The following is a 13,951-nucleotide window of genomic DNA, read 5'->3' on the forward strand; positions in this document are numbered from 1 at the left end:
TGGAGAAAAGTCAATTGTTGGCCAAATGTGATTGTCAATGTAAGGCTAACCCCTTGCAATTTTTTTCAATTTTGGCCGAAAAATGAAATTGCTTGAAACTTGCAGGGAAGATGCCTGTAGGTCCCTAGAGCACATTCCAACTGGAATTTGGGACAGATTGGGCATTTAGGAAAAATATTGTATCGAAAATTGCGGTCAAAATTAGTGAAAATTATTCATTTTTGTCTCAATAAGTCGGTGATTTTTGCCCAAATCTTCAATATGTTTAGCATCTGAAGGTCGATGGATGTTCCTCTTGCATCCAAAGACATTTCTGAGTTGTTTGGAGAAAAGTCAATTTTTGGCCAAATTTGATCAAAAATGTAAGGCCAATCCCTTGCAATTTGTTCAGTTTTGACCGAAAAATGAAATTGCTTGAAACTTGCAGGGAAGATGCCCGAAGGTCCCTAGAGCACATTCCAACTGGAATTTGGGAAAGATTGGGCACTTAAGAGAAAGATTGCGTCGATAATTTGGGTCAAAATTAGTGAAAATTATTCATTTTTGTCTCAATAAATCGGTGATTTTTGCCCAAATCTACAATATGTTTAGTGTCTGAAGGTCGATTGATGTTCCTCTTGCATCCAAAGACATTCCTGAGTTGTTTGGAGAAAAGCCAATTTTTGGCCAAATTTGATCAAAAATGTAAGGCCAATCCCTTGCAATTTTTTCAGTTTTGACCGAAAAATGAAATTGCTTGAAACTTGCAGGGAAGATGCCTGAAGGTCCCTAGAGCACATTCCAACTGGAATTTGGGACAAATTGGGCACTTAAGAGAAAGATTGCGTCGATAATTTGGATCAAAATTAGTGAAAATTATTCATTTTTTCTCAATAAATAATTGATTTTTGCCCAAATCTTCAATGTTTTCAATGTTTGAAGGTCGATTGATGTCCATCTTGCATCCAAAGACATTTCTGAGTTGTTTTGAGAAAAGTCAATTTTTGGCCAAATTTGATCCAAAATGTAAGGCTAACCCCTTGCAATTTTTTCAAATTTGACCGAAAAATGAAATTGCTTGAAACTTGCAGGGAAGATGCCTGAAGGTCCCTAGAGCACATTCCAACTGAAATTTGGGACAGATTTGGCACTTAAGAGAAAGATTGCATCGATAATTTGGGTCAAAATTAGTGAAAATTATTCATTTTTGTCTCGATAAATCGGTGATTTTTGCCCAAATCTACAATATGTTTAGTGTCTGAAGGTCGATTGATGTTCCTCTTGCATCCAAAGACGTTTCTGAGTTGTTTGGAGAAAAGTCAATTTTTGGTCAAATTTGATCAAAAATATAAGGCTAACCCCTTGCAATTTTTTCAGTTTTGACCGAAAAATGAAATTGCTTGAAACTTGCAGGGAAGATGCCTGAAGGTCCCTAGAGCACATTCCAACTGGAATTTGGGACAGATTGGGCATTTAGGAAAAATATTGCATCAAAAATTGCGGTCAAAATTAGTGAAAATTATTCATTTTTTCTCAATAAATCATTGATTTTTGCCCAAATCTTCAATATTTTCAATGTTTGAAGGTCGATTGATGTCCATCTTGCATCCAAAGACATTTCTGAGTTGTTTTGAGAAAAGTCAATTTTTGGCCAAATTTGATCCAAAATGTAAGGCTAACCCCTTGCAATTTTTTCAGGTTTGACCGAAAAATGAAATTGCTTGAAACTTGCAGGGAAGATGCCTGAAGGTCCCTAGAGCACATTCCAACTGAAATTTGGGACAGATTTGGCACTTAAGAGAAAGATTGCATCGATAATTTGGGTCAAAATTAGTGAAAATTATTCATTTTTGTCTCGATAAATCGGTGATTTTTGCCCAAATCTACAATATGTTTAGTGTCTGAAGGTCGATTGATGTTCCTCTTGCATCCAAAGACGTTTCTGAGTTGTTTGGAGAAAAGTCAATTTTTGGTCAAATTTGATCAAAAATATAAGGCTAACCCCTTGCAATTTTTTCAGTTTTGACCGAAAAATGAAATTGCTTGAAACTTGCAGGGAAGATGCCTGAAGGTCCCTAGAGCATATTCCAACTGGAATTTGGGACAGATTGGGCACTTAAGAGAAAGATTGCGTCGATAATTTGGGTCAAAATTAGTGAAAATTATTCATTTTTTCTCAATAAATCATTGATTTTTGCCCAAATCTTCAATGTTTTCAATGTTTGAAGGTCGATTGATGTCCTTCTTGCATCCAAAGACATTTCTGAGTTGTTTTGAGAAAAGTCAATTTTTGGCCAAATTTGATCCAAAATGTAAGGCTAACCCCTTGCAATTTTTTCAGGTTTGACCGAAAAATGAAATTGCTTGAAACTTGCAGGGAAGATGCCTGAAGGTCCCTAGAGCACATTCCAACTGGAATTTGGGACAAATTGGGCACTTAAGAGAAAGATTGCGTCGATAATTTGGGTCAAAATTAGTGAGAATTATTCATTTTTGTCTCAATAAATCGGTGATTTGTGCCCAAATCTACAATATGTTTAGTGTCTGAAGGTCGATTGATGTTCCTCTTGCATCCAAAGACATTTCTGAGTTGTTTGGAGAAAAGCCAATTTTTGGCCAAATTTGATCAAAAATGTAAGGCTAACCCCTTGCAATTTTTTCAGTTTTGACCGAAAAATGAAATTGCTTGAAACTTGCAGGGAAGATGCCTGAAGGTCCCTAGAGCACATTCCAACTGGAATTTGGGAAAGGTTGGGCACTTAAGAGAAAGATTGCGTCGATAATTTGGGTCAAAATTAGTGAAAATTATTCATTTTTTCTCAATAAATCATTGATTTTTGCCCAAATCTTCAATGTTTTCAATGTTTGAAGGTCGATGTTCGTCCATCTTGCATCCAAAGACATTTCTGAGTTGTTTTGAGAAAAGTCAATTTTTGGCCAAATTTGATCCAAATTTTTTTCAAATTTGACCGAAAAATGAAATTGCTTGAAACTTGCAGGGAAGATGCCTGAAGGTCCCTAGAGCACATTCCAACTGGAATTTGGGACAGATTGGGCATTAAAGAGAAAGATTGCGTCGATAATTTGGGTCAAAATTAGTGAACATTATTCATTTTTGTCTCAATAAATCGGTGATTTTTACCCAAATCTACAATATGTTTAGTGTCTGAAGGTCGATTGATGTTCCCCTTGCATCCAAAGACATTTCTGAGTTGTTTGGAGAAAAGCCAATTTTTGGCCAAATTTGATCAAAAATGTAAGGCTAACCCCTTGCAATTTTTTCAGTTTTGACCGAAAAATGAAATTGCTTGAAACTTGCAGGGAAGATGCCTGAAGGTCCCTAGAGCACATTCCAACTGGAATTTGGGACAAATTGGGCACTTAAGAGAAAGATTGCGTCGATAATTTGGGTCAAAATTAGTGAGAATTATTCATTTTTGTCTCAATAAATCGGTGATTTGTGCCCAAATCTACAATATGTTTAGTGTCTGAAGGTCGATTGATGTTCCTCTTGCATCCAAAGACATATCTGAGTTGTTTGGAGAAAAGCCAATTTTTGGCCAAATTTGATCAAAAATGTAAGGCTAACCCCTTGCAATTTTTTCAGTTTTGACCGAAAAATGAAATTGCTTGAAACTTGCAGGGAAGATGCCTGAAGGTCCCTAGAGCACATTCCAACTGGAATTTGGGAAAGATTGGGCACTTAAGAGAAAGATTGCGTCGATAATTTGGGTCAAAATTAGTGAAAATTATTCATTTTTTCTCAATAAATCATTGATTTTTGCCCAAATCTTCAATGTTTTCAATGTTTGAAGGTCGATGTTCGTCCATCTTGCATCCAAAGACATTTCTGAGTTGTTTTGAGAAAAGTCAATTTTTGGCCAAATTTGATCCAAATTTTTTTCAAATTTGACCGAAAAATGAAATTGCTTGAAACTTGCAGGGAAGATGCCTGAAGGTCCCTAGAGCACATTCCAACTGGAATTTGGGACAGATTGGGCATTTAAGAGAAAGATTGCGTCGATAATTTGGGTCAAAATTAGTGAACATTATTCATTTTTGTCTCAATAAATCGGTGATTTTTACCCAAATCTACAATATGTTTAGTGTCTGAAGGTCGATTGATGTTCCCCTTGCATCCAAAGACATTTCTGAGTTGTTTGGAGAAAAGCCAATTTTTGGCCAAATTTGATCAAAAATGTAAGGCTAACCCCTTGCAATTTTTTCAGTTTTGACCGAAAAATGAAATTGCTTGAAACTTGCAGGGAAGATGCCTGAAGGTCCCTAGAGCACATTCCAACTGGAATTTGGGACAGATTGGGCACTTAAGAGAAAGATTGCGCCGATAATTTGGGTCAAAATTAGTGAAAAGTATTCATTTTTTTTCAAGGCTAACCCCTTGCAATTTTTTTTCAGTTTTGACTGAAAAAAGAAACACTGTGCGGACTTCCGAACAAAAGTTGTCTACATCAACCAGGTAGCAGCGACGTTGTGTGGACTTGCCCACGTCCACACAGTGTTTCCCCCTCTCTGGAAAACAGTTTTAGAGGCATTTTTGGGTTAGGTTTATCGGTGGCAAAATGAAAAGAAACACTATTATTTAAAAGGGGAACCATAGAGAGAAAAAATTAGGTTGAAATAGTTTTCATAGTGTGAGTAAAATGATTTTTTTTCACAGGTTTTTCTTAACTACACACAAGGAATGTCCAGAATCAGATGTAACGTTAACATGTATGATTTTGTTTATGGTGTAAATTGAGGACACACACGTGCAACATCATCGGTGAATCGAGGACAGGAATCAAATCGAGGACGACCTCGATTAGAAAACGTGTGCAAAACCAATGAGAGCTGTTGCGAAAAAGTTAAGGATTTCAAAATATATCTGAAGAAGTGTGTCTGGGTTTGCACAAAACAATTTACATATGAAGTGCTGTTAAAGCACAAAACCACTTTTTGTCTCGGAAACAGTTATAGGGATATTTTCAAGACTGCCAACTCCGAAAGAACAAGATCTGCAATTTTTTAAAATATTGCCACATCATGGCTGGTGAAAGTCCACAATCATGACAATCAAAAGCATTGGAGCACCATCTCCCAAAAGTGCAGTGATCAATTTTGAACTGCGAGCTGTCAGGTTGTCTAGACGATTTCCATTTCAATTATACTCATCAATCACGAGAATGTCTTTTTGAGTGGAAAAAGTGCACTTAAGAGTGCAATTACGAGGTAATTTAGTGTTAGACAGAAACGGTGATATTAAAAATGACATTGGGGAAACAAGAGTATGTTCAAATCAGGCACATATTGGCAACAGTGAAAATTGAGGTTTTCTTATTTTGTTGGTGGTCCCAATGAGCCAGTCGAAGACTTTATTCAAGCGTCGGCCATATTGAATTGAAAGCAAGGTAAAGTTTTCATTTGTGGAACCTGTGAGTAGAAACGAAAGCAGTGAAATAAAAAAAATGTTAATTACAAATTAATACCAGTCTGCTCTGATGAAGAACGATTTTTGAAAGTTTGTGATTAAAGGGAATGTACATCATTGGCTTTTGCTGTAATTTTCAGCAATGGAGTATTTGAGGGGTTAGAATAATATATCAAATATTGTTACACTGACATGTTTGAAGTTTTATGTTCGAAAATGCTGGAAAAACCAAGAAAAACAAAATTGTTCAAGTAGTCTGGTTCCCTGACTCCACTAAAATGAAATGGATCAATTTATAGTTGCCAGAAAATTGTAAGGTAAGGGAACCAGTCTAGCTGGCCTGCACCCGTTCATGAACATGTAACCAATACCTATCAAAATTTGGACTGAAAAAAGGTAAATTTGGAGCAGTAGTTGAAATATAGTTAGGTTTTTCCGGCCGACCACCGTTGGAAATGTATACAAAAATACCATTTTCCTGAAAATGACTTCACACCAGGTGCCATAATTTTACAGGATGCTTTAGACTGTCATTTACCAACATCCTAGTAAGGTATTTCTTAAAAACTTGGTAGTTTTATTTTTTTGATGTTTGCAAATGTTGTATATTCCCTTTAAATCAGCCACTTTTCAAACAAGAATTTGAAAGTGAGGCATGGTTCGCATTCCGATCATAAAATAGTCGGGCTCCATCCCTTTCGACAGTTTACAATTTATAAAATAGATTCAGGGAACACGATCGAAATGGCTTCCTCGGGAGTCCGGTCTATAACTCCTGAATTAGACCTGCAGTTGTCCTTCAAGGGTGACTACGAATAGCACACTACCTACCCAACAAATAACAAACAGCTAGAACGCATTCACAATGATACTTGAATGGCAAACTGTAAAGTGGTCAAGGTAACGGGGACAGGAAATCTCACACTTTGGACGCTGAATTTATTGAATGACCCATTTACCAAAGCAAACGTGAGCTCAGAGATTGCTTTTCCAGTGATATGTCAAGTGAAATCGTAACCACATTTATAAAAAAAAATTCAAAAGAAGATCCGAGATGAAACTTGAGACAAATATAAACACAAGCACACTGATAAAAAGTGCTATTTTAATAATGCATCTTTATTTGATGGGATTCAATGCATATAATTGTGACGTTTTACAGCTTTTTTGTGATGTACATTTTCACATAATTTTCTTTTAATGTATTCTTTCAGTGCTGCAGTGCTGCAGCCAGATAAAACAACTCAAGTCCTTTGCCTACCTCAATTCATGAGTGCTTATTTGGTGCACATGGTTGTTGCACAGTGGGCATTTTTCGGGAAAGCTCTTAAAATGCTGACAGTTTTGACACAGGAGAAGCTAATACAATCTCACTAGGTTTCCTGCAAAGCGGATTGGTTGTAAAACAGTGGGGACTGGAAGTAACCGGGGATTGGAAGTAACGCCCCCCCCCGCCCCCTGATAACAAAAGGGAGGCTTGGGGGGGGGGGGGGGTGGAAGGAGTAGCAGCACAACTGATCAAGGTGTTGAATGAATGTGTACTCTGCACCCGCCCTGCCTGCGCATGGCTCGCTGTATGTTATCAGCAAGGCCATCCCGCAAATTAAATTTGTGGGGGAACAAAATTTGGTACCCACCCCACCCCAAAAAATATGCACCACTGGTTGTAAAGATCAAAAGTGCTGTTCCACTAGGCTAGCACCTTCATTGCAATTGATTTAGGGGCGGAATGGAGAGGGGGGGGGGGGGTTAAAGCTTGGATGAGTAATTATATGTTAAAAGGGATTATTTGTAACAGCTGGAGTAGCCTTGGTCAAGGCGTTCAACGACAGTACCAAATGATCGATGGTTTGCTGCTAACATAAACAGTAGCCATGTGCTATGCACTCACATGTTCTGTGTACGAAGTGCAAGCACCAGCGTCGCATGCAGCGGCTACAATATGGAAGTCCGTTGGCGCTGGTGGAACGCGTTGGCACAACGGTTGTGTTGGCCTATCTGGTTGGGGCAATTTTGGTCATTTTGTTGCTAGATTTACATCCAGTTATATTTTGTCTGCGGACTCCAAACGTTTTGGAGAATGTTGCCACACTATCCCACTCCAGTGTTGGAGCAAAGGCTTTGACCCTCAAGGCCAAGGCCAAGGCCAAGGCTTTGACCCTCAAGGCCAAGGCCAAGGCCAAGGCTTTGACCCTCAAGCCTCGAGGCCAAGGCCAAGGCTTAACCCTCAAGGCCAAGGCCAAGGCCCTGTTTTATGAAATGACCACTGATATAGAACTAATTATAGTCACATGAGTGACACATCATCATGCAAGGGCGGATCCAGAACACAATTTGGGGGGGGGGGGCAAAGAAATTTTGGTCCCCCCCCAAAAAAGTGGGTCTAAAAATTACGGCTTGGGCTTCGGGGCCCGCTTAAGGGCCCCGAAAATTTTTTGGATTCGAGATGCTCTGTGGTGCGATTTGAGGCAATTTCTGACCATTTTAACTGATGTTTTTTTGAGGAAAAGATGGTGGTGTACTCATTGCCTGCCTTTATTACGACGTCACATAAACAAAAATGGTTTCGTTTTTTGGGGGGGGGGGGGGGGCCATGGCCCCTTTTGGCCCCCCTGGATCCGCCCTTATCATCACGAATTGCTCGTTACGAAGAACAACATTTCTTTAATTGCAATCAACATGCTCGCATAGGCCTACACCGTTTTATGACTGCACTGTATCTATTAAAGTATAAGTTCAGGTCTTCAATATGGTTTAACTAAACAAAATAATGATTTACTTCTATATTGACACGCAATTCTCCCAAGTGTAACAAAAGGGGATCCAAGAAACTGATTTGGGAAATGTTTATTTGCTGGCCCAACATGGTCAGAAATATCAGCATTATCTAAAACAGATACATGCAAATCTATAGCACTTATCAGGGAGACAGATCTATTCCATAGTTTTATGCAATTAAAGTGATCATCTCATTAGCCCCACAAGTGTACGGAATATTGTTGCAGCAAATCTACTACAATGGTAACAACATGTGATGCTATAAAAGTGGAAGTGTGCCCAACACACAAATCTATATGGTGCTTCCCTCCTCCATCGTAATACGATTAAAATGGTAACAGCAAAATTTCGAACAGATTTATCTGGAAAATGCAAATATCTATGGGCCTTGAAGAGCCTTGACTCAAAATTGCAAGGCCCTGAACCCTCAAGGCCAAGGCCAAGGCCAAGGCTTTTGCCCTCAAGCCTCGAGGCCAAGGCCAAGGCCCTAAAATCCAGCCTTAAGGCAGCCTTAAGGCCAAGGCCCAGCATCAAGGCACTACATCACTGTCCCACTCTCTATCCATGTAAAATATGAACCTCCACAACCAAGTACTGAATAATAATCTCATCTTTATTAGCATACGAGGCCGTCGATGGCAATCCAGCGACAAAATATTTTTTTTTTAAAAGCCAAGGGGAACGGTTGTTCCAAGGCGTTGGACCAACACCAACAGAGGCCAAGTTCGCGCAAGGACTATAGTTGACCAATGGTTAACTAACGTTTGCCCGAACTCTGTCTAGTCGACGGTGGTTGACTACGCTAGTCGACTATTTGGAACCAGCCTACTTGGGTTGGTTGCTTCGCTGGCAACCAATAGCCGCGCGCATTCATAATGCTAGCAGAGAGCCAGGCAGAAGTTTTGGGATGACATTTTGACCAGCGTTTGACTAGAGACGTTCGCACGTTGCTATCAGTGCACAGGCGTAAGGTACGTCATAAATCAACCACTAGTCGACTAATGGTCCTTGCCTGAACTTGGCCAGATTTGCATATTGTAGCCTGGTCACGTGAGGTCACTGTTTCGTACAGTACGTGTGAGTGCATATAAATTAAGCGCATGGCTACGGGTAGCTTGACCAAGGCTGACGTAGTTTTAATTCTCACTCTGTACATGCTCAATCAAACAGTAAATCTGCAAATACCATGACGATCCTTTAGTATAAAAACTCTCATATTTGTGCTACCACAAAATTAGACACAACCTGCATGTACAAAAACAATGCTTTCAAATGTATAAATAAATACTGTATAGATTTTTTGTCTCGAGTTTTTTTCTCCTCACTTGAAGGAGAGGGAGAAGATGAGAGCATTTGGCGCTGTGATGTCAGCGACGACGAGTTCTTGTTTCTCTGCAAGTCCAAGCTCTGCCAAAAATAGTCAGAAAAAGAACCATCAGATTAAACAAACCAATAGTGTAATTTTGCATCGGGGAGATGAACAGGTAGTCTGAGTATCCCCCGTTGTCTAAGGAAGTCCTCTCTGACTCTGGTCTGATTTCATGCAAATTTATGCGCCCCACAAGCCAGCCAATCGGGGTTGACTTTACTAAAATCGTGACGTCATTTCATTCTGAAATCTGGACTAAGGTGCTGATTGGTCAATGTGAATGCCATGTTTTTGTAATACAACAACGGGCATTGAGAGATAATAAAACCATTGAATAAAACCCAGACACGACACTGGCTCTCAAAGCTGTCAGCAAAATGCTACGCGTGACACGCAAGAAGGCATTCGCATTGTACGCACGTTATTTGAAATATGTGATGATCATTCGAAGCCACAGGACGTAATTGGTGCATCGCTTGATATTTATCATCACAGGCTGCGTGACGCAGCCTCTTTGTGCTCAATTCACAATGTAAAAGCATAATAGATGTCGTGTCTGGGTTTCATTTACAGATGTTTATGACAACAGTCAGAATCTCGAGGTCAAGACGCCAGTCTAGTTGCATAATTAATTGCTGAATCTGCTCACATATCATAGCTGCTTGCTGTAAGCAAGGGTCTATTTAATAGAATAATGCACATGCAGGGTGTATCAGAAAAAAAGATAATCCAAAAATTATGGGAGAGTATGTTAAAATGATGGACTTGACCAATGTCAGTGTGGTTGTATCTTACAGGGTTCCACGCAACTCTGGAAATCAGGGAAAAACTTGAAAGTGAGTTTCCATTTTTCCAGTCAGGGAACAAAATCAAAAACAAAATCAAGGAAAATTCAGGGAATTTGACAGTGACCCAGAAGGGAAAGGTTTTTGCCAGCTTGGTGTCTGTGCATCTTGTGCCATGTGTCCACGTTGCGTCCATTGACTGACTGGCTATGGTGGCTTGTTAGTGTTTACGCAGTGTGAATATTACACACCTCTCCAGACAATAACAGTTGGCTGCGCTACACACCTCTTGACTTCCCAGCAAACTTAGGGAATTTGACAGTGACCACCCGGAAGGGAAAGGTTTGTTGCCAGTTTGGCATATGTGCTTTTTGTGCCATGTGTCCATGTTGTGTCCATGTTGTGTTCATTGACTGACTGGCTATGGTGGCTTTTTAGTGGTTATGCAGTATGAATATTACACACCTCTCCAGAGAATAACAAGTGGCTGTGTAACATGTACATGTACACACATTCTTGTTCCGTATTTGTGGGGACCGAAAATGCTATGGGGACAGCAGAAAGTCCCCATAACTCGGTCCTAATTTGCCTAACAATAAAAAACTTCCCCATAACGCGGTGTATGCATACCCCTACTGACTTCCCAGCAACCTTGTTCAAGTTAAAATATTTCTTGTGGAATTCCGGACATTTTTGCATGGAAATATCAAGGAAAACTCTGGGAAGTTTGTTTTCATAAAATTCTGGAAATGCTGAAGAAAGGCCGATGGGAAAACTGATAAACCACCCTTTCATATACATGTACAACCACATTAACCCCCCTACTATTTAAGAGGTCACAAACTGTCCAAATGTTTCTATCTCGCCTCCTGGCATACTGTGTACAAACCAATGGGGGTCTTGACCAATATTGACCCAAGTAAAAACCAGACAATGCATGTTTCCATAGGAGGGTTAAATGTCAGTTTGAAGCAAAAAATACATAAGAGTTTTGCAGAGCAGAGCAGAGGAGATAATTGATTACAAACCAACCTGTGAGTTTCTTGGGCAGATTTTCTTTAGTCCGCACGCGTATGGCTTCTGGATTTTGCATGTATAACGTCTTGTTCTTGCCGTTCACGATGGTGGTGATGCCCGGTGCCTTCATTTGTCTAAGCCAACCAAAAAAAAAAGCCACAAAAAACAACGGTTATTGTATACAGTGGTATATATATGCCCCGATTTCACTATCTTCCGAAGACACTTTTTTGCTTTGTTGGCAAATTTGTTTCTTTCAGACTTTCAATGGTTAAATATTACATTTATCTCTATGAAAACATTAAAAAACCCTCTCAAACGTATCGCTATTACGCAAAACATAACGTTGATGATGAGAAATTTGGCAACATTGCTTCACCTAGGTTTACCACGCCCATTGGGGTCAACTTGCAAATAAAGGTCACCCAGCTAGAGGGATGCCACGCAAAGCGCTACATTCAGCTAGTTAATTGAAAAGGCCTGAATTTCTTACAATCGAGGATAATATTATTAATACAATGTTGTAAACTTCTGTATTTTTTTGTGTAAAATACTCACAAGCTAGCGCTCTCCGTGAGGTGGTCGATCAAGTTCTGAAGGGTGGCATCTTCGGGCAGAGTTAGAACCTGAGGTACCTGACTACACGCTACACAGTCTTCCTATAGCAGAAATGAGATTGGCACCAAGACTCATGAGAAAAACAACTTACATCAGGGGTGTGTGTGACCACTGATAAAAACAGCTGAAAAAGGTGTAAAAACGCTGTGAACTTTGGAAATCTCCTATACTTTTGTACACAGCAAGTGAGGGGAAAAAGCTGAAATCCAAAACAGAAAAAAGCTGAAAGCAGCTTTAAAGCTGAGATTTCACACCCCTGTTAAAAATGCAGCATCAATACAGGCAGATCTGTTTTGTGTGAAACAAGTGTGAAACAACCCTAACTATGTAGTTGTCTTGTCAATTTGTGTGTCTGTTTGTTTGCTTGTCTGTTTGTCACCGTGTGTGGCTGTTTGTCTGTCTGGTTGTCTATCTGTTTGTTTTCCGTTTGTGTTTTCGTGAGAGGTTTTGTATTTTGTAGGTTTGATGTGTTTGTCTGATCTTTTGGTGTTTATTTTTGTGGTCAAGTAGCACAAGAAGACCAACAGGCTTTTTTGTTATCTTTTTTGTTATCTTGCAAAGCTGCTACTTGTGTTCGTGTGTTTTTTGGTTGTCGTCTTTCATTTAGCCTATATCCGATTTGAGGCAAATGGAATTGCAGCTTCAAATAATTTATCACCGCTGGACCGTTGACGGGGCTGGTTGGAAGGTTAGCCATTCCAGGTCACTCCCCTTGCGGCCACAATGATTTAAGTGCATGAACTAGTTCACTGTAATTGGACTGTAACTGAAAGTTCGAGCACACGGTCACTTTTGCTTGAGCAGCCGTGCGGTTAGGTTTGGCGAAAAAGTTTCGTCTTACTGAAAAAATCCCTCCTCCTCCCCGTTCGTAGCCACCTAATTGCACATATTCCGCATAATCATTGCCATGGTAAAAATGGATGTTTTCGTATTGCATGATATGTTTGCGTGATAATTTGCCGATTCTAGAGTGTTTGACGCAGTGATCATGAACTTGCAGTACTCGGTTGCCATATATTAGCGGAGCCAGAAAGGAATTTCCCCCCTTTTTTCCCTCTGTGGTTTTTGAGGGGGTTTTCGCCTTTCTTAGAATCGGCAATATCACCGACTGAGTTAAAGTTTGGCGGGAATTGCATTCCAAGACCGCAAATAGGCCTGAAGAGTTCAACTCATTACATTCAGTATCCAGTGAGAAAAGACAATTTTTAGATTTTCTACTGGATGCACCCAAAACTTCAATGTTTTCCATTGCCGGCATCATCGAATTTATCAAATTTGCGCAAAAGTTCACACGAGGTGCCTAGAGGCCAGAATTGAATTCCCTGAAGAGTTCAACTCATTACTTTCAGTATCCAGTGAGAAAAGAGAAATTTAAGATTTTTTAAAAAATGCCCCTAAAACTTCAACTTTTTCCATAGCCGGCATCATCGAAAAAGTCAGTTTTTGACCAAAAAATCCAACTTCACCAAAATTCCTTAAAAGTTCTCATGAGGTGCCTAGAGGCCAGAATTGAATTCCCTGAACAGTTCAACTCATTACATTCAGTATCCAGTGAGAAAAGAAACATTTTAGGGTTTTTACAAAATGCCCCCAAAACTTCAACGTTTTCCATAGCCGGCATCATCGAAAAAGTCAGTTTTTGACCCAAAAAATCTGACTTCACCAAATTTCCTAAAAAAGTTCACACGAGGTGCCTACAGGCCAGAATTAAATTCCCTGAAGAGTTCAACCCATTACTTTCAGTATCCAGTGTGAAAAGAAAAAATTTAGATTTTTTACTAAATGCCCCAAAAACTTCAACGTTTTCCACAGCCGGCATCATCGAAAAAGTCATTTTTGACCCCAAAATACAACTTCACCAAATTTCCTCAAAAGTTCACACGAGGTGCCTACAGGCCAGAATTGAATTCCCTGAAGAGTTCAACTCATTACATTCAGTATTCAGTGAGAAAAGAGAAATTTTAGATTTTTTACAAA

The 13,951-nt window shown here is 39.6% G+C and overlaps 1 protein-coding gene across 1 annotated transcript in view; it reads right to left on the reverse strand.

Moving 5' to 3' along the window:
- Window positions 1-9,225: 9,225 nt before the first annotated feature.
- The window catches only part of LOC119737593 (NEDD8-activating enzyme E1 catalytic subunit-like), a 49,668-nt gene continuing 44,942 nt past the window's right edge, over window positions 9,226-13,951 (reverse strand). Inside the window, exons 13-15 of the mRNA XM_038212049.1 lie at window positions 11,915-12,015; window positions 11,372-11,490; window positions 9,226-9,592 (exon numbers count right to left, since the gene is read on the reverse strand). Of these exons, the coding sequence (XP_038067977.1) occupies window positions 9,507-9,592; window positions 11,372-11,490; window positions 11,915-12,015 (306 nt within the window). The 3' untranslated portion in view covers window positions 9,226-9,506. The remainder of the gene's footprint in view (window positions 9,593-11,371; window positions 11,491-11,914; window positions 12,016-13,951) is intronic.

This window comes from Patiria miniata, unplaced genomic scaffold (genome assembly GCF_015706575.1).
Source record: "Patiria miniata isolate m_02_andy unplaced genomic scaffold, ASM1570657v1 HiC_scaffold_3, whole genome shotgun sequence".
Taxonomy (NCBI): domain Eukaryota; kingdom Metazoa; phylum Echinodermata; class Asteroidea; order Valvatida; family Asterinidae; genus Patiria; species Patiria miniata.